This window comes from Lepisma saccharinum, chromosome 26, assembly GCF_977018435.1.
Source record: "Lepisma saccharinum chromosome 26, izLepSacc3.1, whole genome shotgun sequence".
Classification (NCBI taxonomy): domain Eukaryota; kingdom Metazoa; phylum Arthropoda; class Insecta; order Zygentoma; family Lepismatidae; genus Lepisma; species Lepisma saccharinum.
In genome coordinates this window covers 51,333,259-51,359,598 of record NC_139254.1, presented here as the reverse complement: position 1 = coordinate 51,359,598, position 26,340 = coordinate 51,333,259, and the positions used below count along the sequence as shown (strand labels likewise).

At 38.1% G+C, this 26,340-nt stretch overlaps 1 protein-coding gene across 1 annotated transcript in view; it reads left to right on the top strand.

Moving 5' to 3' along the window:
- The window catches only part of LOC145979562 (uncharacterized), a 339,077-nt gene that overhangs the window by 152,658 nt on the left and 160,079 nt on the right, over nt 1–26,340 (top strand). Inside the window, exons 2-4 of the mRNA XM_083112535.1 lie at nt 9,946–10,140; nt 16,874–16,918; nt 24,360–24,581. Coding sequence (XP_082968661.1) covers nt 9,946–10,140; nt 16,874–16,918; nt 24,360–24,581 — 462 coding nt within the window. The remainder of the gene's footprint in view (nt 1–9,945; nt 10,141–16,873; nt 16,919–24,359; nt 24,582–26,340) is intronic.

Sequence of the window (26,340 nt, the reverse complement as noted above, 5' to 3'; positions counted from 1 at the left end):
TCACAACAAATGCATTTAGCCTGGAGTCAGAAGGCAAAATACGGCGCTTGACCAAGAATGTGTCTGGCTTTGATGCGATAAGTGAAACCCTTTACGAAAAACAGCAATCTTGTTCTTCCATTTAATGGAAAGCACAAGCTAGAATTTTGAGTTAACTAATCAGGGTTGGGTTAATAATGGCAGGAAGGGTGGTCGCGGAAGTCAATAAAAATATATTTGATTACCATGAAGTTTTTTCTTGGGAACAATAGTATGAGCTCGACTACAGGCACGTAGCCAGGGGGAGAGCTAATGAGGCTGAAGCCCCTCCGAAATCCTACAAATATCTAATTTAAGTAGTGTATAGCGGTAATTAATTTTACTTCCTTAACAGGATTAAACATCTTGAATAATAAGTTGAATTTACTGAACAATTCATTTTCGGGTCTTCTATCACCCCCCCCCTTTAAATGGCAGCTGCTGATAAGCATATGCATTGAGAGGAGGGTCAAATGGGTTCGTCAACCCCCCCCTGGATACTGACATCGTTCAAGTTTTTAAGAGCCAGAACTTTGTTACTTTTATTATTAATAACAGAAGTAAAGTTATAGCCAAAGTAAAATCTGCACTAGCTCGAAAAAACAGTTCAGTGTACAATAAAAGAACCAGGTTATATTTGGATATTCACTCATACATTAGATTGAGTAGCAAAATCACTTCATTTATACAGTAAACAACAATAAATTTGGATTGAAATAGGTTTATTTTAATTACTAAGTTATTATTTTGTAAAATAACAATTATGACCGTGATAATAATTCCTCCTCGACAATTATTCCCGCTCCATCGCTTCTCGAAAAGTGGGCGTGGTTTGTCCCGATCCATCGCTCCTGATAACGAAAGTGATATTTCCGGGTCAAGTGTTCCCGATCCTTCCCCCCAGAAACGCCAGTTGTATGCAGGTGAGATAGAGGTCTGGAGTTTTGTCACCAGCATGCCGTCTCTATCAGGCTTGAAGTCGAGCATGTATACAGTGGCGTAGCAACATATCGCGAGGCCCTGGGCGAGTTAGAATGTGAGGGCCCGATCCTTCTTTAAATTTGAAATCTCAATGTAAATCGATACAAAATCTTCAGGGATACATCAGCAAATAATTATATTTAAATAATAATAATAAATTACTGACGAAAATTATATTTAATAATTTCTTTCACCCTAAAAATGTCTTCCTCAGTTTTCCGAGAGCTGAAATCTGAGGATGGAAGAAGTGCTAATATTATCCATGCCCTCCTTGAGTTGAAAATAAACTGAAAGCATTTAAATGCCTCACACCTTGCTGCGTGGCAGTTGGAGAGGGTTTTATTGTTAACATATTAAAATCGGTAGTGCAAGGTCAAAAGAAAGAAGAAAGGATAAAAAAGTGTTTTATTCAATAAAATAATAAATGCGTTAAATGTTCAAGCAAGTTATAGTGAATTTTTGCGTAAATGTGTCACATGAGAAATACCACAATAATTTTTACTTTTTTCGGGACCCTTAGGCTTAGCACCCGCCCCTGATTTGACGTATTCGTTCAAATTATAACGTTTAACTAGAATTTAAAGTCAGATAAAAAAAATGTTTTAATTTTTTTTGCCCACAAAAATTACCCTCTTGCATATTTTTTCTCGCTTCTATTACTACATTTTTCGAATCAATCTCATAAGACGCGAGGCCCCGGGCAGTCGACCACTTCGCCCACCCCTTGCTACGCCACTGCATGTATAGAGCTCGTGCAACATCCCCAGGAGTTCCGTTGACAGCGAATTCAGTGAGAGACATCAAGCTTCCGGGAAACATCTTGAAGACATGTTTGATGAGCGTTCTGAAGGAGATGCCAGAATTATTGGGTTAGGTTAGGAAAAATAGTAAAAATATTTTTTACATTTATTGTGTACCTTCTGTTCATTTATTTATTTATTTGCTTATTATTTGCATTTATTATTGCGAAACGCTCAGTTGTTTATTTACTTCTTTTTACATATTTATGTGTGTAACAACGTTTGTTAGTTCTGTTTGTGCGTGTGGCACAGATTCTTATATACAGTCTGTGAGTGTTCATTTCCTTGTTTTCGGAAGCGATGGACACGGAAAAAACACTTTCGTTATCAGGAGCGATGGATCGGGACAAACCATGCCCACATTTTGCGAAGCGATGGAACGGGAGTAAATCATTATTTTGGCACATCAGCTGGGGACAGAGGGTGAACAATTTAACAGTCAAGTAAACTACACTTCTCGTATACCGCTACTTTACGTATGGCATCACGCACTTGCAGCAGGAAATCCGTGTATTCGTTTGAAGCTGATCTGGTTACACGGCTCAGGAAAGAAATAAAAAAAAGTAGCCAAAACATGATAAGAGCACAGCCTAATGGAATGCCGCGAAGCTGAAACGTACAGACAGCTGCAGTGGTGCCAACCGTACCTAATTTTCGGTGCGAGCTTTTCTTCTGTACAGTGTAGCCAACAGGTTCGTAGATCCGAGTGGAAAAGCAACATGAGGGAGAGGGGATTGTTTAGTATTAGTGTTTGCTGTTTGGACATCTGTGTTAGATATGAATAAGCTAAAGCCAAGACCCCTTCCCCCCTCACACACACACACACACTTTTGTTTATCTGGATATCCTTTGCCAGGCAGGGACGGCGTTAAATATTTACGGTTTTAATGACGAAACATAATAGCCTTATTTTTAAAAATATTTTAAGTGTTTACTGTTAAAGAACACGTTTATTGTAGATATGTATTTATTTAATACCTACATAATGATATCAAAATAACTGAAACTGCTACATGGTTTTGCAATATACTTATGTCATGCAGCACAGAGTTGCCAACTTCAAGATAAATTTTGGGGGCTAGGTAATTTTTTGGGCGAGGAGGGGCGAGATCGGCATAAACAATACGATATATATGTAAATACATATAAAATGTGTCCTTCTACGTGAATTTAAGTGGGGCTGGCAGAAAGTGCCTTGCCCCCTAATGTCGGCACATATGCAGCAGCATCTTCAATATTGATTCTTGTCTAGAACATTCTAACTCATTTTGAAACGGTAGTGATTGCTCAACTTTTTCAAGCATTCCCATTGGCTAGTAGCGTTTTGGGTATAATCTGTGGTGGTTAGGTTAGGTTAGGCTAGTTGTGTTTTGGTTCTCTTAAAAGAAGAAGATGACGAAAATGTTTGTAGCAGCAATACCGACCTTTTAAAACAAATAGCCATACTTATGTAAACATTCATAATGTTTTAGTGTCACTCAAAGGGGTGAAACCTGTTGCCAGGTTCTGTACTTGTAAATTAGTTCTCAACCGGGTATTAAATTGAAAGTCTCCTTCCATCTGAGACATTCGTACGCCTAATATCATATCATAATTGAGAACGACATCTCAAACAAAGTAGATATATTCAGTTCATATTCGTCTTTTATCAACAACTTAGAAAAAAATGTACATAAGAAATGCTATTGTGAAACTGATCTCTGTTTATCTTGGTACTGTTCTGTTTTGTTTTGTCTCTTTTATTTTGTTCTTAGTTTAGAATTAATTTACTGTTTTACTATTGTTTCTTTCCGGTTTAAAATGGCTTCTGCTGTAGGCTACTGGAATTTCAATATATAAACATTTTTCATTATTCATTAATGATTTTTTCCTTGAACTTAAATTTGAGTGGAAAAGCTTGATTTTCAAAGTTTAATTCTGCCTTATGATGATTATTGTACCTAGGTACTTCTGACATGTACATTTGTTTTAAAAACACATGGAAATTCAGGAACTCTAAATTATACTTAAATATACACTTTTAAATAACAATGGACTGAGTCGTTTATTAAATACAATATAAACAATAAGACTTCGTTGATATTGTTGCTGTAATTGGTAGTCCCGGATTTATATACGTGGAGGCCTATGGTGAGTCCGAAATATATAGAATTGCAGTTATAACTTTTTAGGGTGAGAGGTTATTCTTTAATTTGTATTTTAGTTCGCTATTCTTATACAAATATTTATATTTTTCAACAAACCTGGGCAAAGCTAATAGAACTATTACTCTTTATGATCGTACCGTAATTTATATATTAATATTTAATTTCAAAGACACATATTAATTAATGTATACATTTACAAAAATAGAATCTTATTCTCGAGATCAATTGTGATTGGGGCATCAACTTCTAAAAGAAAGAATTTACCAGGCTGCATTCTCGCGAAAGTTGAGAAGCACCCAAATCAATATCTTTTTCGTACCCCTGTTTGCAAACTAACGAGCAGTGGCGGCGATTGGGTTCCAAAACCAAGGGGGCAAGGTGCCAAAACGGGGGGGGGGAGGGCAAAGACAGTAAATTTCTATTTGTAGATAAGGTTTAGCATAGTGCTAGGCAAAAGTGGCGAAAAGTGGGGGAGTAACTGCCTCCTCGCCCCACTAATCGCCCACACTGCTAACGAGGCTGTGGCGCCTGAACCTGCAGCTAGAATGGAAATCAATTAATTACATCCTATGTGGGGCTCATGTCGAGTTCTCCCTATATGTTTGTGATTGTCTCTTCATCCATCTTATCTTACCACAAAAAGTGGAAGAAATGCGAAGTAAAATAAACTAAATCAATCATAACTTTTATGTCAAGTTATGTCGTATTATTATTATTTTTTGTTGTTCTTTACAAATCAACATTTTACAGATGGAGTTCCAGGGGCTGCAGCCCCTCATCACCCCGCCCCCCAGTCCCCCAAAATCCGGGCCTGGTAAAGCGTAATTCTGAATCCATGTCGCCAGTGACGTGCCAAGGATTTTGAAAAGGAGGGTGTTACTTTTTTTTATATGGTCAGTCCTCATTTTGCGATATTTTCCTGCCTTTGTTGTTGTTGTTTTTTTAGGAATACTGGGCCAAAGAGGGGAAGGGATTTATGATCCGCACCAAGCACCCCCTTGGGCACGCCACTGAATGTCGAGGTGTGATTCTTAAAGTTTGTGTGGTCAAAAGAAACAAGAACTTCTCGTTCTGTTGCCTTCGAGGGGTATTTCAGTGCATAGGATTTCACTTAAACAACAACTTCGGTCCCAGTTAGTCTATCTGTGTATAAAGCTGACCTATTTTTTATCTTATACAAACCAGTGGCGCCAACGTTTGAAAAACATTGGGTGGACTGATCTCGTGAGATTTGTTTTATAATTTTATGCAGTACAACAAACAAACCTATGTCATAAGCAGGCTGAGAAGTTGCCCTAAAATGCCTTTTCTTGTTCCTTGGCCAGACAATGTAAGCTTTCACATTAGAAACCCTTTCAGGTATTTTTTGATAAGAAAGCATGATGTATTTATAGAGGTCGCTTTTGCCTACTTTAGTCATAATTACCTATTTCGAAGATAACTGGTTTTTTGAGTGCCTGAAAATTCTATGTTCATCACTTTTAATGCCTATCTTGTTTTGTATTATTCGGTGCTTTTTTGCGTTTGGAGAGTTATTAGCACTAGGGATACGATCTGTGGTTATTAGTGCCTATCAATCCTCATCTTGGTTGTAAACCCTTATCCTCCTTCACTTTCCCAATAATGATGCGATCACGAATAGTGTAAGTAATATAGGACACCATAGGCTTGCGCAGACCCTCCGATTAAGGGGGCAAAAGTCTTGATCAAAGTTCAAAGGAAGAAAGAAAAACCTCATTTTCATCCAACTCTTTTATTGTATTGATGGGTAAGAGACATTATGTGCCAGGACCCGCCGAAAATCAAACTTCCGTGGCCCTAATGATCTTTGCCCTCTCTGTGATTCAGAGACTATTTTACAAATGAACATAATTTCGTACAGCAGATTCAAAACAACTACACATAATTTATTCGTTTCTAACAGTGACGGCCATTAGGGGAGTGTGGGGCAGTTAATCCCTCTCGTATTGCCAGTTAAGACTTGTCTGTCAAGGAAAAGTAAACTCTTCTCCCCCCTCTCCCAGTTTTGGTACCCAATTTCCGCTATGGTTTTCAATCGGTAAGCAATTTCTTCTGCAAACACATATAAGTAAAAGTAACACAACTAACGAATAAAGTGCGTGGGAGTGTTAATAACAAGATATTTGCTAGAAAACGAATTTGCATAGTTCATTTAAATAGAAAATAATGCATCCCTCCGTAGTTGCTTGGAATTCTGCCGGCTTGGAAAAAACTTAATATTTAAGAGCATAATATTGCTTAATGAAGGTGATACAATTCCTCTACACTAAATTTCTAAGTGAGAGTATTAAGGGGGCATGCCCCCTCTTGCCCCTCCGTGCGCACGCCTATGTAGAACACTGAAAAATATCATATTGGAGATGTAACTAATTATTATGAAATATTTTGATAACACTCAGTCAGCAATTAAGCTGCGAGAATTCTTTAAATATGTAACTATGGGACATTTTGTTTTCTAAAGCGCGGAGATGAAAAATAAATTATTGGATGGGCTCGAGCCCCACTGACCCATATAAGTTTGCGCCACTGGTTGGCACCACTGTTCTCTTGCAACGCTCGAGTGACAGCTAGCCTCCCCTTTCCACCCTCTGCAGATAGCGCTGCTGTTCACAAGTGATAGCGACGAGTGGGTGTTCAGCTTCTCACAGTCTTCTTCCCCTTTGACCCTTGACTTTTCCGCTCCCCCTCGCACATCTGGCTCCCCCCATTTTTCGACCGAAGAAACCACAATGTAAACGAACCGCCACGAAACTGTTTCCGCGACTATTTTTCGCTCTGTTTATCCCTTTTTTGCTTTGCAGGAAGTGCATGCTGCACGGTTTTTTCTTCTATTGCTTGTCGAGAATGAGGTCAGGTTGTTTGAGTTTCATCGCTAAAAATAAACAATCGCTCACCCAGCTTATGAAACAGTACGTGTAGCGAGGGAACTGTTTCCACATTCTGGCGAATAATATTTTTAGCTTGGCGATTAAATGACGTAAGAATTTCACTATAGAACGTTATCGTCCATTAATTAGGGACACTGAATAAAATTCATGAATTTCGCATTTAAAAAGTTACAATCTTGGTATATAAAAGCGGTGAAAAAATATCATTTCGTTTGAAAAGCGGTAAATAAAAGTCAAAGTTAAGTAGTCTGTACCTACCTTTTAACAGTTAAAGTGTATACTTAACATAACCTCTGCATTGCATGGTTTTAAATTGTATCTCTGGTTGGTCATTATATTACCAAGCTGAAAAAGCACGTTCACAGTCAACATTACTAACAGGAAACCACAACACTTGCACAGCTAGTGACACAAAGCTATCGTGATCTTCTTTAAATGCTACTAGTAGCATATAAATTAAATTCAAAGATGCACCTGACTCTTTCACATCACTCTTTACCATACCCTGAAAATCTTTGTACCCTCTCAAAAAATCTAATTGTGAACATGCTTTTAGAATAGGCACATTCTTGCAAATGTCGTACAAGTCTTCATTGACAATATTTCTTGCAACATTCCGCATACTGAATAAAACATTAACATTTTCAAAAGAAATCTTTCCTGGATCTTCGCGGAGCAAGTCATTTAATTTTGTACAAGCCTTGTTGCCTAACATCTTAAATTGCCCTTTTAGAGCAGCCGCTTTCAGCCTAGAAATTTCGTTTATAACCTTCGATGTTCTTTCTCCTAACACACCATCAGCCACAAACTGGGCTGTAATTTTTAACTCGCCAACTTCACTCACAAGTCTGTGACACATTGGCTTGTGCGATGTCTCAAATTCTGTAATGGTTGCAGCAAACTGCTGAAAATGTTCTACTAAAAAATATGGCTTGGCATTCTATGCCAAGAATTTCAGTCTGAGTAAGATTCTTGAAATTATTGGCACAAATGAAAACCTTAAAGGTCCGACAACAATTACAGGACAGACTGTAAACAGCTTAAATTTACATGAGGTATCGACTGTTATTTACGAAACGACATCAAGGCTGCAACACTGATCAAGTGAGCTTCACAACACCATTCTTGTTATTTTAAAGATGGCGCCTGCTGCATACACATACACCAGTGAAGAGCAGTGGTTTCTTGCCCTCTGGAAGCCTAAAACTTATAGACATTCTACGGCAAATGAAAATGCAATGTCTCTCTGCATTCTTACCACGCCAGAAAGCTTTGAAATAGAGGAGGAAGTTGGCCTCAGTCCACGCGCAGATAGGTGGAAAGACCACGCTGTAGCTTAAGATTGACTGCACATAGATTCCAAATATTCTTCTTTTTGAGGTATACAGGTACTAACTCAGACTTGAAAATATATGTGGATCAGCAATGGGTCTATCCTAACTTGCAGCAAACTTGAGCAACCCTGCATGCAGAAACCTACTAGTTAAAAGATAAAAAACAAATTAAGATTTTCATTTGACTCATGTGATACAACATGGAGGTGTAGATGTTTCTACAACCGCGGAGTGTGCCATTCCAATACAAAACTATTTAGAACACAACTTTATATTGCACCAGATAGGGAAGATAATCAATTGGGAACCTATATTAAACCTGAATTCTCATGGACGAGAACATTTTCCCCGAACCCTACTTAAATACCGTCCAATTTCGGTACCGAAAAGAAACAATACAGAATTTGGACCGTATTTAAATTGTGTGAGAGAAAAGGTTCCTGTCCCTGTTACCGAACCCAACCCATTATTATTTGTTGGTTCGTCGACTTTTTAACAATCCTGTTCTCATGTACAGTTTTGCCAACCTCCGTGGCGAAGTGGTTAGCACAGCGCACTACGGCGCCAGGGGTCACGGGTTCGAATCCCGGCCTGGGCATGCGTGTTCTTTGTGTCTCTTCATCAGTTTCACATCACCACTCATCAGTGGCGGCGATTAGAGGGGGCAATTGCCCCACCCACTTTTTGCCACTTTTGCCCCTTCACTATGCTAAACCTTATGGACCAAGGGAAAGTAAACTGTTCTCCCTCCCCCCACCTTTCCCCCCTAGTTTTGGAGCTCAATCGCCGCCACTGCCACTCATCCTTATCTTCGCGATTAGCCAAAAAGTGACAGAAAGGCGAAGCAAAATAAACCAGATCAATCAATTATGTACAAATTATTTAGAGTGTATGTCAACTGAGAATTCCAAAACTTTAAAGCTGGAAGTGGACTTTCTCAGGCAAGTCAGTTGAAAATGTCGTGGAAGGGGGCGTGGGGGGTATTCTGAGGAAGGTAAGGGGGACACTACTTTTACCACTTGGCACCTATAGTACCCAGCTGAAAAGACTAAGGAACACAAACTGTTGTGCACATTTTAAACATTTTATGTGCAATTTGACATCATGATTTTCATATACCAAAAGAATATTACTTCATTTATGACAAAGGAACAATTCGTGTACAATATATGAAGGATCAGGGGGGAAAAAAAACAAGCAAGTCCATTTTCTATCGTAAGCGAGATAGTAAGTGGTGTTATTTCCTGCCATGTTGATGATGTTGAATCTTCTGCATTTTGTACCTTTCCATTTAGATTTCCAGTAATGTTATGCAATTAATGTTTTTAAAAAAGTGCAAAGACCACGTCACAACATTCAATGGATTTTGACGAAATCTAAATTGTGTTGGAAAAATTTGATCCATTCATTATAAAGTTTAATGCCAGTGGCGTAGTGAGAAATTTCATAAGGGGATTATGTGGTGGCAAGGAGGGATATCTATTTTTTTTCTTTTTTGTAGCAGCTAGCTCTACAACCTATTTGTTATTTTTTTAAAGGAAAGGTTGTTCGAAAAGGGGAGGTTATAACTTCTCAACAACCCTATTCTTGGGCACGCCACTGATTCAGAAAGCACTGCTTTTGTTTCGAATTAAGTAGAATTCAAAGAGTTAAAATGTGTGCATATGCATGTGTAAGTGTGTGTGTGCTGATATTCTATGTGTAACAGGAATTAATATTCTGTGTATTTAAAGTGCTCTTTTCTTGTTCTTCACAGGCATGCAAGGGCTGCGTAGCGAATTCTCGGTGCGTCTGCAAGGGCATCAAGGGTGTTCCTGGAGAGATAGGGATCCAAGGGCTACGTGGGAGCGAAGGGCTGCCAGGAGACATAGGACCTGAAGGGCCAGCAGGACCCAAAGGAGAAAAGGGCGCACAAGGGGAGTATGGAGCTTACGGCGAAAAAGGATATCGAGTAAGTGCACTTCTGTTCTCCAGTTAATGCTGTATATGTTTGAATTATACAGGGTGGCTCAAGAAAGGTAACTGAATGTATTAACTACTAACTATTTTAGTTACCTTTCTTGAACCACCCTGTATAATATTATTCACTTCCAAGGTAAAATATATTTATATTCATGAGTTTCAGAAACATATTTTAGAGTAAAAATACATGATTTCGCAACTAAGATTAAGATGGAATGTACGAGGGCCGTTTAAAAACTTTTACACACTGCGCACACATAGCTGATAGACTGTCGCACTGTTATAGAAACTGCTGACTTGAAATGAAAGATAGGTCAGGTCAAGGTGTATTCTTTTTGCAATACAGGAATAAAACCTTAGACCTCTGTGACGAAGAACAATGATGATTTCTCTGGAATCTTGTAAATGTGTTTTGTGTAATTTTTAAAGAAAAAAACATTAAGACATTTATTCATATTTCCTTAAACGACAAACGGGATGAAAAAATGTACAAAATTTTACTGTGTAAATAATTTACACAATATGGCGATATGCACTGCACTCCAACCAAACAATTCTTTAGAATTAGAAGTCATTCAGTGATATTTTGCCGATGAATGGATCTTCTACAGTACATCCTTCTTTTCAAATAACTTTTTGTAAAAGTTTACACACGTGCAGTGGCGACGATTAGAGGGGGGGCAGCTACCTCCCACTTTTTGCAACTTTTGCTCCTGTACTATGATAAACCTTATGTATCAAGGGAAAGTAAACTGTTCTTGCCCCCCCCCCCAGTTTTAGCACCTTGCCCTCCTTGTTTTGGAACCCAATCGCCGCCACTGCACACGTGTGATTAAAATTCACTTTATTAATCAACTTAGCTTTCAAAGTTTGTGCTGTGTCACTTGTCCACAAACAATTCACGCACGAAAACACTCGTTCAGTGGGGACATTAGTAAACAGAGAAGAATCTCCAATATTATAAGAAAATGGAATATGACACATCTATCTTCTTCCACCTTTGGAGCAGTTGACCATTAGGTTGCTTCTTAGTCTGGCTCTTTACCCGCTAGCCTGCCCAGCATGGGAGACCCTGCCAGTAGCTATGCTACCGCCGGTATAGCCTATGGGATCATCAGAGCACGCACCCACCACCAACTACAAGGTCCTGCAACCACTAGGTGAGCAATTTGGAAGAAATATGGAGCAAAATCGTAAGGAAAATCAAAAACTTTTTTACAAAGTTTTGAAGAACATGAGGAAACAAAAAGATTGCCCTTTAAAATTTATATATGATGAAAATAAGGAATTATTAACAAATTCTGAAAAAATAATGAAAAGATGGAGAAACTACTTCCAAAAATTATTAAGTGAAAACGAAAGAAACGTACCAAATGAAGAGGAGGAGGAGGAGAGAAGATCTGAAGAACCAGATATATTAGATGTAGAACAAGAAGTAATTACACGGGAAGAGTTAAAGAAAGCTATTAGTAGAATGAAACTAGGAAAGGCAGCTGGTCATGATGGCATTGCACCAGAAATGATCAAGTATATGGGAAAGGAAGGAGAAGATCTGTTGCTCAGAATAATAAATGTGGCATGGAAGGAAAAGAAGATAGTGAAGGAATGGGAAATATCAATACTAATACCAATATATAAGAAAGGAGATAACAGGGAATGCGGAAATCACAGAGGTATTTCACTACTCAGTGTGCCTGGCAAAGTCTATTCAAGAATTTTGGAAACTAGACTAAGACAAGAAATCGAGGATAAATTAGAGGAGACACAAAGTGGATTCAGACCAGGTAGAGGTGTCCAAGATCACATATTTACAATAAGGCAAATACTAGAGAAAGTTATAGAATACAATAGTGAATTATACCTATGCTTTATAGATTTGGAAAAGGCTTTCGGTAGGGTGCCGTGGCAAGAGCTATGGAAAACCCTAAAGAAAAACAATGTAAACAAACAATTAGTAGAAGCAATACAAAGTTTCTATAGAACAAATGGATGCTATGTCAGAACTGGCAATAACAGATCAGAGGAATTCATAACATCAACAGGAGTAAGACAAGGTGATATTTTATCCCCATACTTGTTTATCATTCTAATGGATGATGTTCTGAAAGAAATAAAACCAAAGATGAGAAAATTCAAGGTAGGAAATTGGAAACTGAAAACTGTAACTGTATCTGAACTTTTATATGCAGATGATATTGTATTGTTTGCAAATTCACAAGCAAACCTACAAAGAAATTTAGAAATAATAAATGGTAATATGTCAAAGAAATATATGAAAATAAACAAAGATAAAACAACTGTGTTAAGGATAGGGAGAATAGAAAAACCCTGCATAATAAGCCTTGAAGATTCAGAGCTAAAACAAGTACAAAGTTTTAAGTATCTAGGTGTTACAATCAATAGTAATGGAAAAATAGATGAAGAATTAAACACTCGAATAAAGAATACAAACAGATTATATTAGGATTTTTAGGGAAAAAGGAAATAAGCCAAAAAACAAAAATGATTGTGTACAAATCAACTTATGTACCAACATTGATATATGGAAGTGAATCCTGGATAATTAATGAAAAACAAAAACAAAACTTACAAACAGTAGAAATGAAATATTTGAGGAGAACAGTGGGAAAGACCAGAAGGGACAAAATCAGAAATCAAACAATCAGAATAACATTAAACACAAAACCAATATATCAGGATGTTGAGCAAGCACAACTCGTTTGGACACCTCAGGAGAATGCCTGAACATCGAATACCTAAACAGGTATGGGAAGCAAGAATGGGAGGATTGGATGCAAAGAGACCGAAAGGAAGACCACGTAGGACATGGAATGAGGGAATGAAGGATATCCTGAGCAGGAGGAACATCTCGTGGAGTGAAGGAAGGAAGTTGGCAGAGGATCGTGACAGATGGCGAGCTCTGTACAAAACCTCGACACCAATCGGTAGAAGAGGATCGGAATAAGTAAGTAAGTAAGGAATATGACACATTTCTACAAGAATCGCTATGTAGTGTTTTTTCCAGATTTCATATTTTCAATGGCATTGCGTGGTAGTTCCATGCCGATAAGTCGTCACAAATTGGGGACATTTTGGCGTCCCGATTTACGTTCCAAAGAAATAGCGGTGGAGACTCAAAACAAAGGGACTGTCCCGGCTAATACGGGACAGCTTGTCACCTTAGCATAAAAGCAACGTAAAAAATAACAAATGTGCTAATACAACATTCTGCCCTTCTTCTTGCACCTCAGACATGCTTCAGATACTGAGCACCAGTCTTGTAACTGAATGTCGACTGGAAACTGCCCGTGTCTCGAGTTGTACGGTTTTTTTTTCCAACAAATTTTAAAATCTGCCGTTACTTGATTATTTTTTTAAAAAACTGAGAGGTAGTTTTCCAGTAGAAACAAGTGAGTTTTAAGTGGAACACCTACACTACAAGATACCAAAGAATGACGTACACAGAAATTTTTATGGTTCTTAGAAAAGACACCCTTAAATCCGAATGTTCAATATGGAAAGGACGATTGAAGATACGTACATACCACTTGCAGGTGAAGAAGGAACCACAGTCCCGAATACGAATTCCCTGAGAGCACCAACATCATGGTCCGAGGTGCACAAATGTTGCCATTTTGAATCAGTGGTACACGTACAACAAACCAGAATCGCCATTTATCTACAGTTTGAATACTAGGAGAAGTTTAGGAACAACAATTACGAAGCAGAAAAGAAAATATATGCATTCATTATAAACATTTAAAATATTAGATTGACTTGTAAGGATGGTTCAAGATGTAAATTTCTGTAGAAGTGTGTTCGTTTCACTAAAGTGTTATTTGCACTTGTGTATTTAATTGAACTAAATATTTATCGTAACAAATATATGTGCTTCTTTGTGTGAATCGATAAAGCGGTGAAATTATGTCGTGAGTTGATTTTCAAGATTTAATAAAATATAACTCCATTAAGCCTTGTTTCCATGATTATGAAAAACTAAATATGCTGACCAAGGCAGTAATTTATTTTATTAAAAACATAAACTAACGTAACGTTTCAACCTTCTAGCAAGGTCTTCTTCAGACTCTGTATCAAGTACAAAAGTAACCAGATACAACAAGAAGGGTAATATATATATACACAAACATTACTCCCTCCAGACTATTTAGAAAGTTGTTTGGAACTTTCTAGCAGATGACTTTCACTTTCCAACTTTACTTTCACCTAAAAGGCTAAACACAATTACTTCCATATAGAATGTGGTTGGACTTTTTAATCTCACGCTCTTTTCCCTTCATTTTTCTTCCTTCTCCTCTCCTCTTTTTCTCTTGTCCTTTCCACTCTTTCCAACATATTCTTCCATTCTTTGTTTAACTTCAGTCCCCCATTCCAGTTCATTGTGTCTTCTTCGCCTTTCTTCTCTATTTCCTTGGCTTCCTTCCATTTTCTCACTAGCATTCTCTTCTCCCTTCCTATTTGCTTAGCCTCATCCCACTCTATGTCATGTCCTGTTTCTCTCGTGTGTTTAAATATTGCATTTCTCTCTCTCTTAAGTCGTACATCATCCCTATGTTGTTTCAACCTGTCTTTCAGCCTTTTTTTCGTTTCTCCTATGTACACACTCTGACATTCTTTACATTTTACTTCGTAGATAATCCCTTCTTCTTCCTCTTCTCTGTTTTCCTTTTTCTTGTTAGCATTCCTCGCTATTCCTAAGATGCTTCTCCCTCCCTTCCTGTAAGTTTTAATTCCTGCTTTCCTAAGCACTTTGCATATCTTTTCTGTGGTCTTCCCCATACTCCTTATTCCAAACCTTCTCTCCTCTTTAAACACACGAGAGAAACAGGACATGACATAGAGTGGGATGAGGCTAAGCAAATAGGAAGGGAGAAGAGAATGCTAGTGAGAAAATGGAAGGAAGCCAAGGAAATAGAGAAGAAAGGCGAAGAAGACACAATGAACTGGAATGGGGGACTGAAGTTAAACAAAGAATGGAAGAAGATGTTGGAAAGAGTGAAAAGGACAAGAGAAAAAGAGGAGAGGAGAAGGAAGAAAAATGAAGGGAAAAGAGCGTGAGATTAAAAAGTCCAACCACATTCTATATGGAAGTAATTGTGTTTAGCCTTTTAGGTGAAAGTAAAGTTGGAAAGTGAAAGTCATCTGCTAGAAAGTTCCAAACAACTTTCTAAATAGTCTGGAGGGAGTAATGTTTGTGTATATATATTACCCTTCTTGTTGTATCTGGTTACTTTTGTACTTGATACAGAGTCTGAAGAAGACCTTGCTAGAAGGTTGAAACGTTACGTTAGTTTATGTTTTTAATAAAATAAATTACTGCCTTGGTCAGCATATTTAATTTTTAATAAAATATAGTGTGACAGACTTAAAACTATTTATTTTTTGCCCGGTGATTTTATATACCTACTAAACTTACTCCATTTTCATCGATTGTTTTCATTATTTGTCCGTAAAAATTGCGTTCAGATCTTTACATTATATTTTATTCTTTCAGTACAACACTCCCAATTCGTGTGATTAAAATTTGGTTAATTGCAGGTTCCATTTCAACTATTCGCGATTAAAATTACCACCTGAGCGCTAGTGTCGCTTCCAATATCGCCTCTCTAAGTAGGATAGATCTTTGTTTACATTCAGCAGTAGTACAAAAGAGCAGCGTGTTGTCATGACTGGTATGGTAGAAAACGTTTAAATTACACATTATTTTTAAATATTGCGAATGCGATGTGAATTCCAGGCACTCTAACAAACGTGAAGCTGTACTGAGAACGAAGCATTTAATTATGATAGGCAAAAATAACACTGAAAATGCAGACGAAACTATGTATACGCACTGGTTGTCCAAAGCAGTGCTGTATCATCTGCACGTCATGTTGTATCTGGGGTTCTCGGAAATTATTTGAAAATAAAGAAATTGAAATTAGCCTGTACTTGAAAAGCTGGGACAGGAGAAAATTGCGAACATATCGTTGCAGTTCTTTCTCGAAAGAGAAAGGCTGGTTTAATAATAATATTCACGATTTCATGACCAGGCTATACTCACTGAAAAAGGACATCGTACTGAATGAAACAGTAACATTAGCATATCCACTTTTTTTCTGGTTACATTTGACATTAATTCATTCTCAAACTATTTTCATCTTCCCTCTTAATCGACTTGCACCTGTTCCAAATTTCACACATACGTAACACCGGTAGTACATGGACGCATTGGTTAAGACGCTTCATTATTTTTCGAAAAAAAAAAGCTTTATTTATAAAGTACAATTTAAAACTTTACTTTCATGGAAATATATATTTATCTCTCGATACATAAAGTAAGCAGACTCGTGCATTCTTCGTAATTTCCTTGCCGAATTACAGTGTTATATCCCCATACCAATCTTCTGTCAATTACGTTTTCCCTGATTTATTAACAAATTTCATTTTGTTGATTCCACGGGGTGGAAACACATGAAAACTTTTAATTTGTTCTGACCCATAAAACTATTTATAGCAAAAAAAACCACCTGAACAGTAGACCTTACTTTCTCGCATATTCACCATGCTTTAAACGACTTCAACACAACGTATCCTACTTAGAGTACTTCCTGAAAATCCCGGCAGATGGCATATCGGTTAATTTTAATCGCGAATAGTATAGATTCTGTACTGGTTTCATCTTTCAGATTTAAGTAATTTTTTTATCATATCTTCTCTTCCAGGGGGATTCCGGTGTTCCGGGATTTAGAGGAGCTCCAGGAATTCCGGTGAGTACTTCAACATGCATGCGAATAAGATAGTCCAAATGGGTACACTTTAAAACATTAGAAAAGAAGATGATGATAATAGTGGAGTGCTAAGAAGGATCTGTAATTTTGAGAGTCAGGGAATTTCTAATTTTAGTCGTCTTCTGCATTGGGGTCGGGGGTGGGGGGCCTAGAGGTTTTTAAAATTTTTGACTAAATGTCCTTGTTGATATTATTTTTGTTTTAAGAAATCACAACCATCTTGAATTTAGAACAATTCACGTAGGATAAAAACCTTCAAAACGTCGGCATGTGAAAATTTGCTTTCGTGTAACTATGAAAATGTACACTATTCTCTTTCCTTTCTTTTTACGTTATTAGAAATAATGCTAGAAATTGGCATCTCCTCATTATTCAGGATCATTTGTGAATATTTGTAAGTTTTATGACATCAAAAAGCTATTGACCAACCTTATGTTATTCATCTTAGAAAGTAATTGCCCAAACTGAGACTTGAATAGGTGTGTTTCACCTACGTCACAAGCTGTTGCATTGTGAGGCTTCGAGCAGCCATGATACGGAATTCAAGAGGGTGGGCGGGAGAAACTAACACAGCCATCGTGATTTATAACAAACGTGCAGTTCGTGCAGATGTTACTAACGCTACGTGGTAGATATTTCCTTGCAAACGACAAATAAAATTTGCCGCAAACATCTTTGCGCATCCTGACGTCACATGAAACCCACCTATAGGGGCGTCCCCGATGGTGTAGTGGTAACGTCGTCGCCTTGTAATCAAGGGGCCCCGGGTTCCACACCCGCTGGAGGTACATTGCACAGTTGTTCGGATTCCCCTTTAAAACCGTAGGTCCAGTCCCGATTAGCTTATCTGTGCATAAAGTGGACTTGAAAGAACAATTCAAATAAATTCAAACTGAGATTTCATGTTGGGATATTCATTAGCTTTTTCTTAGAAAGAGAAGAGAATTAACTGATATTTGCATTTAATTAACTGTGAGTTTTTTATTGCTTTGTTTATAGTGATGTGATTCTTAATGAAAAAACTAGTGTTGTACAAATACTATGGATATTATTAGTGCAAATGAATCTATCACTACTTGTTTAATAATGACATTTTACTATTGGTTAACTACGTCTTGCATAACTTATGTCCTGAGTGTCTAAGGTATCTCCCAACATGGGTCTCGTATTGTGTTCCTTTATTTTGAAGCTAACAGCTTTTTTTGCCGTTTTTTTTTCATTACAGTACACATATAAAATGTACATAATTGTTTTGCATTAAAATTGTCAGTCTTTCCCCCCTAAACAAAAAAGAAAAACACTTTGCCTTTTACAATTGTTTGTTACACTTCCTTAAAAATGAAGACATCTGGATTAACAACCAAACTTAACATTTTTTTTTTAAACTGAACCTTCAGATTATATAAAGTTTTATACAAGATATTTCTCTCTCTATTATGTTTTGAGCATTACAGTATTATATGTTGTGCATCTGCACTTTTCCAGCCACATTCACATTGCTTATTGTCGTTATTCCAATTCTGGATAAATGTTGCCTAGTACACAAATGGCCCCTTCTCAGTCTATGAATTAATACAATTACATTTCTTGTAACACTTACATGATGAAACCATGCTTTGTGTATTTTGAATTCAGAAAATGGTCTGTGTGATTCTCCAACTGTTGTAAGTTCATTTCGACACCAATCAAACCATTCATTCACATTTTTCTTCTTCACTCTTGGGAGAAGATTCATTGAGTTCACAATTTGTAATATAAGGGGATAATTTGTAAAGACTCTTGTAAGAAGATTTAAGCACCTGTAATACACTTTGCGAGTCAGTTAGTGTTAAGAACTTTCGGAAATTTAATTTTTGGACATATATTATAGCTTGGTAAATTGCGTAAGATTCTGCTGTAAATATTGAACAGTCTTGTGGAAGCCGAAATAATAGGACTGTTTTATGTTGTGGATCGTACACTGCACATCCAACTCCTGACTCACTTTTAGATCCATCTGTGTATATGAAATAAAAACTGCCATTGAGTAAAATATTCCGATACGTGCGAATAACGAGGGAAATGAATATTATCCAGAGAATGTTGAGGAATATCTAATGAAGAAGCATGTCGTGAACGCATCTGTAGAACATCCTGGTATTCTTGACAAAACGATTTATACAATTGTATCCACATGGCAGCTTTTCTGTTTGTTATTTTTCCTGTTTCATGTAAAGGTAATGGACAAAATAATATGAACACCAATGCAATTGCAGAAAATTTGTATTAGTAGGGGGTTGCCCCCCCCCCCCTTGCCTGAATGACAGCTTGTATCCTACGTGGGTTAGACAAATAAAGGTCCTGTACAGTGTGAACTGGAATACGTAGCCACTCCTCGCACAAAACAGTCTCAAGTTCCGAAAGTGTCATTGGAGGTGGAAACCGATTACGCACTTTGGCCTCCAAAATACCCCACAAAGGCTCAATGATGTTAAGATCGGGGGACTGTGGACACCACAGTCCCCCGATCTTAACATCATTGAGCCTTTGTGGGGTATTTTGGAGGCCAAAGTGCGTAATCGGTTTCCACCTCCAATGACACTTTCGGAACTTGAGACTGTTTTGTGCGAGGAGTGGCTACGTATTCCAGTTCACACTGTACAGGACCTTTATTTGTCTAACCCACGTAGGATACAAGCTGTCATTCAGGCAAGGGGGGGGGGCAACCCCCTACTAATACAAATTTTCTGCAATTGCATTGGTGTTCATATTATTTTGTCCATCACTGTGCTCAAAAATCCATGCATTAACGCACCTAGCAGTGTGAATAGGGGCGCTATCATCTTGGAAGATGGGGCATGCATCGGGAAATAAAGTCTGAACCATGGGATGGAGGTGGTCACCCACGATGGTGCAGTACTTCTCTGCGTTGATTCTCCCTCGCAGGACGACAAGTGGGCCAACACCATTCCAAGATATAGCCCCCCAAACCGTCACAGACCCCCCACCATGTTTCACGGTAGGCACTAAGCAGTCAATATCAAATGCTTCAGCAGGAGTTCTCCACACAAGAACACGTCCTGTGGTCTGAAATAATGTGAAAGACGATTCGTCTGATCATATCACATGTTCCCATTGCTGCTGTGTCCAATTCTTGTGCTCTTGGCACCACCTTCTTCGTGTCACTGCATTACGTGGAGTCACCAACGGTTTGGGGATGGCAACTCTGCCATGAATGTTCACAGAATGCAGCTCCCTTTGAATGATTTTCGTTGATACAGAGTCCTATAGGTGATTGTTCATCTCTGCGGTTATCTGGGACAGTGTTGTCTTGTGCTTTCGAGTCACTATTCGCTTCAACACACGTCGATCCCTGTTGGATAACTTTGTTTTTCGCCCACTATTCTCCTTTGCAGACGTTGTCTTTCCATGTTGTCTGTAGGATGTCAGAACAGTTGACACTGTGCTCCGTGCTACACCAACAAGTGTAGCTGTTTTTGTTATAGATGCTCCAGCCAGGTGGGCTCCTATGATCATGCATGCCTCTTTTGAAGTCTGAAAGGTCGGACATACCTGCATTTGACGGATAGCTGACTGCTCGCATGCAACTCTCACACCAGCTTCTGATAGACTGATATGTTTGCTTTCATCGCCACTAGATCGTTGAAATCTCTGCTGAGTGTTGTTCCTTTTCCACGACGGCGTATATAGGCCTTTGCAAACCAAGGTGTTCATATTATTTTGGCCATTACCTGTAAGTGTATCATATTTTTTAGTACATTGTTGAAAGAATGCTCACAATATGATTTCACTTTGAAGAGCATCTTAGCTGCTAACATCTTCTGCCTACATCAAATTGAACATTCACCCGCTTCCATGTATACTACTACGTTTGGAGTGCTGTCCATAACGCCTAAACATCTTCTCAAGAATTTACTTTGTATGACATCAATTAAAATTCAATTTTCCTTCTGTCAAGTTACACACAGGTCGAAAATAATTCTTGTAAAATAAGAGCACAACTCGAGGATGACATCCCCACTGAGTATTTTCTATTGCTTTGAACAAATTAAACACTTTTTCTGATTTGACTTGTATGGCTTTAATTTGGATCCCATATTATAGTTTTAATTGTTCTAATAACCTTGGGCACATCTTCAAAAATTGTTTAAATAATTGACAGTTGCCAGGACAATATAGTAGAATGCTGAAGATGTTGACTGTGTTGTAATGTACATGTTTTGTCAAAAATGGCTATCAAACAACAAACAACTCTTTCAAGTTATTACTGCTTGTCTTCGAGATGTTCTTGATTAATGATTGAAAGAATGAGACAACCCTTGAAAGGACAACTTAATGAACAGTCACGCTGAATGAATCTTTATTTTCCATCTGATAACATGTTCAATAGCAAGATCCATTGCATCATTAGCTCGAAGGCTTTTTGGATGTCTCCGAACAGGTACAACATGTTCCTCTTCCCTCTTCCTTCGAGATGTCTTTGGATTGCCCGTCACGTAGGCAGTCATTGCTTCCAGCGACCACTTACTGGACACCAGTAATTGCATGACGTGGCGCCTAATCAGTATAATTAGGCAGAAACGTTTTATCTCTTGCTTTCCCATTCTGCCTTTGGAACCGGTTGCTGAGGTCTTAATTGAAAGGCAGAGGTTTCATTTAATAACTGTCGTTTGACTAGGCAAGTAATCGAATCCGGTGAAAACATAGTCCAGGGAGTAAGGAAAAGGGCATTTGAGAACCTAACCGTACATTTTGAGTCATTGCTGCTTAAGACTTGATGCCCACTGTTCAAGCTCTTGATCATGGCTTTGTCCTTTACGAAACAACATATTTAGCCTTTTTTTCTGCAAGAGAAAGACGTATTTCTAAAATATGCCTCATGGAGTGATACAGAGTGTGAGATGGATCTATGAAGTTTGCAAATTGCGAGAACTTTTTTTGTTGGTATCGCCAGTTAGAAATTGCATGTTGTTATGCTCCCTGATTGTTCCAGAGGAGTGTGCTTTTGTATCTGCAAGATGGATAATTGAACACTTTGAACCCTCCCCGTGGTTATGAACGTTCCACTACAAGTGTCAATATGATTGTTGTAGCTCGTGAGTAGATTTAAAGGCGCTTTAATCCCACCCCTTTCAATTCTCACCAGTTGTGGATCCAGAAGTTACAGTTGGGAGGGGCGATTTTCAGACGGGTACAGTGGGATCCATGAGTATTACCGTGCAAATTTTCCATTACTATTTTCATTAATTCTTCTCTCACATCCTATGTGTTTTTAAGCCATGGATTTTTATGTATGCTGGTGCAGAAGTTGTCAACAGCTTGTTTTGAGTTTTCTTTTAAATCTTGAAGCTCTTATTGGGTCAAATAAAGTGGACAATTTGCACGGTAATACTCATGGATCCCACTGTACCTCACATCACCGAGAATCATGTCTATCTTCATTTGAGCTGTTTTATATAAACAATGTATCACACTGTAAACAGACACCAAGCTGACTTCGATATTCTAGAGATTAGAGTATTGTTGTGCAAAAATAGGTTCCATGGTTGGAATAGATGGTTATTATTAGGGTTAGGATTTTTATGACCTATGAATCCCCAAACTATGCAAAATAAAATATGATCTTATGATTGTAAAAAAAATGTACAAAATATGCACTATAATTTGAAAAATATGCCCTTATAACTGACCCGTTTCAAACATCAATATCTAAATGCTGGGATATTTTCACATTCGTACTATTTTTAGTTCATTTTATGGGCCCTGAGTTGCAATGCACAATGAATACTTTCTGTAAATTTTCAAATAAAAATGAAAAAGATTTTGCTGCAGTCAAAAGAAAAAAAGAAAAACCCTCGAGTGAACATGGGGGTAAGAACGAATCCACTTCGAAAATGACTGTATATTTCTTGAAAAAGCGAAAATATGCTGAATATGACCGAAAATCCATCAAAATATGGTCTGTCAAGCAGAAATGGCGAAATATGCCAAAACATGACCTTAAAAAGCACCTTATTTTAATTAGTTTCTTCATAATATGAATTTCTATATGTTTATGGAACACAACACCCTTACCAAAATAAATATGCTAAGTCATGAAAATCCTAACCTTAGTTATTATTGTATGTCGTTATCATAATTCCTCCCATTGGCACGGTAAACTGAATGGTCAGATATAAGGAGTAAACTGAATAAAGAAAGAAAACAAGAACCTATTTTCTTGAGAGTCTCGTGATCGCCTTTTGAGTCACAGTGGTTCGAATCCAAATTTAAACTGTAGGGCCAGTTCCGATTAGTTTGTCTAAAGTGGACTTAAAACGAACTTTAAAAAATATTCTTTAGCCTGTTAAGCTTGGTGTTAAAAACAGAGCATTTGAATCTTAAAAAAATATTAAGCATAATAATATAACCAAAAGCCTGGCAGTTGAGAGGGCTTCCTCGTGAATCCGTTCCTGATTCTCACTGCCACTGGCCCAGACAAGTTTCAACAAACACTGCTGAATTTCTGTTAAATTGGAAGGGTAACATCAACTTAACTATCCCTGTAGAAAAATATGGTACGTCTGGATGCCCAAATCCGCAATGTAAGGGGATTTGTGCCTGATGTCCAATGCTGTACGTACTCTTTCAGGAATCTATCTACTTGAATCAAGTTGCTGGAGCCTCATTCTGCTAGGGTCAATCCATATGAAGTCATACAACATGGTTGCTCGACAATTTTTAAGAAAGTTTTTTTTTTGTGTGGTGTGAGCCTCATATGTTGACAGTTCAGAACCACTGTTATTTTATTTTTACTATCACCGATTTGAAGATGGCGGGCATTTTTTATCATGGCGCGCGTCATTTTCTTTATTCGTCAGCATCAGCGGCAACTTTTTTTATCTCAGCTTTGGTAAGTCCTACGACAATGAGACAAAATCTGTGATGTTAAGCACATTATAGGCTACAATTATATTTCTATGTAATTTTCTAAAAATTATTCCTTCATAATAAATTTTAAGGTCAAAATTGTGTATTATAATCGCTCAAAATGACATTTTTGAACTTTTTTTTTTTGGGGGGGGGAATACAGTACTCCATGATAAGTAACTTCAGTAAAAATTTTGAGTTTGAGATTCAATTGGTTTAAGAGATACAAAGCTCGTGAAAAATTCAATATTTTGCATTAAATATGGTATGCCTAATTTCATTTCTTATTAACATTTTGTGTTAAAATTCTGCAAAATGTAATTTGGAATGTCAATGAACAACATTACAATCCTGAAATGGATATGCAATAAAGTATATATACGAGGCCGTGCTGAAAACTAAAGCTTTCTATCTTTTTATTTTCTTTGTTACCTTGTAAACGCATTTTGGATTATCTGCATTTGCCTAACTCAATCAAATCTCTGAAATAATTTAATTGTTTTCCTTACAGGGAATTCCAGGTTTGGAAGGCCCCCTAGGTCCCCCAGGAACACCCGGATGCAACGGAACGGACGGGAGGCCTGGACTTCCTGGAGGACAGGGCATTCCAGGAGGCAGAGGCGGTCCAGGACCCCTGGGGCTGCCAGGAACTCCAGGAGACCCGGGGGAAGGCGGGGTCAACACCAAAGGAGTGAAGGGCGACAGAGGGGAGGCAGGAAGGCCGGGGCAGCCGGTGAGTGCCCTTGTTATATTCACCCTATTTCAGATTTTTTCTGTTGAAATTGTTTTTAACACATTAGAATATTAGAAGTGTGTGTGTATAGAAATATGTTGGTATGCCGCGAGCATTCGCCTATTATGCTAATTTAAGGTATATTGTTAGTTTTTATTTAAGTCATACCCGTGGGCGATCACTCAATTTGAAACGTCAAGTGGGGGATCGTCATTTAATCTTTTGGCAATTCGTTTGTAGTTTAGACACCTCCTGAGCTGATCGTTTAATTGAGACGTCGGGTGAGGGGTCGCCATTTAATCTCATAATACTTGATGATTCGTTGGTAGTTTTAGTAGTCTACGGGGCTGATCACTTAACTTGAGATGTAAAGTGGGGATCGTCACTTAATCTCTAATATTTGAGACATCAAGTAGGTGATCGTCACTTAATCTTGAATATTTGAGACGTCAAATGGGGGACCGTCACTTAATCTTTAATATTTGAGACGTCAAGTGGGTGATCGTCAATTAATCTTGAACATTTGAGACGCCAATAGGGGATCGTCGCTTAATCTTCAATATTTGAGGCCTCGAGTAAGGGACCGTCACTTAGTCTTTAATATTTGAGACTTCAAGTGAGGAATCGTCACTTAATCTGTAATAATTGAGATTCGTTAGTTGTTTTATTTGTCGGGGGTGATCGCTTAATTTGAGACGTCATGTGGAGCACGTCCTTTGAATCCATCTTGTAGTTTTAGACATTCCGTGAGTCGGTCGGTTAATCTGGGACGTCAAGTAGGGGATCGACTCGTAATCCTGTAATACTTAGCGAGTCATTGGAAGTTTTAGGCACCCTCTGAGCTGATCAGCTTTTTAAGACTCCAAGTGGGGGATCGTCACGTAATCTAGAATATTTGTGACCTCTAGTGAGGGATCGTCACTTAATCTTGAATATTTGAGACGTCAAGTGGGTGATCGTGACTTAATCTTGAATATTCGAGACGTCAAGTAGGGGATCGTCATCTAATCTTGAATATTTGAGACGTCAAGTGGGTAATTGTCTCTTAATCTTGAATATTTGAGACGTCAGGTGGGGGATTGCCACTTAATCTAGAATATTTGAGACCTCTAGTGAGGGATCGTCACTTGAATATTTGAGAGAAGTGGGTGATCGCCACTTAATTTTGAATATTCGGGACGTCAAGTGGGGGATCGTCACCTAATCTTGAATTTTTGAGACGTCACGTGGGGAACGTCACTTAGTCTTTAATATTTGAGAAGTCAAGTGTGTATAGTTACTTAATCTTTAATATTTGAGAGGTCACGCGGGATCGTCACTTAATCTTGAATATTTGAGACGCCAAGAGGGGATCGTCACTTAATCTTGAATATTTGAGACGTCAAGTGGGTAATTGTCTCTTAATCTTGAATATTTGAGACGTCAGGTGGGGGATCGCCACTTAATCTAGAATATTTGAGACCTCTAGTGAGGGATCGTCACTTGAATATTTGAGAGAAGTGGGTGATCGCCACTTAATCTTGAATATTCGGGACGTCAAGTGGGGGATCGTCACCTAATCTTGAATATTTGAGACGTCAAGTGGGTAATTGTCTCTTAATCTTGAATATTTGAGACGTCAGGTGGGGGATCGCCACTTAATCTAGAATATTTGAGACCTCTAGTGAGGGATCGTGACTTGAATATTTGAGAGAAGTGGGTGATCGCCACTTAATCTTGAATATTCGGGACGTCAAGTGGGGGATCGTCACTTAATCTT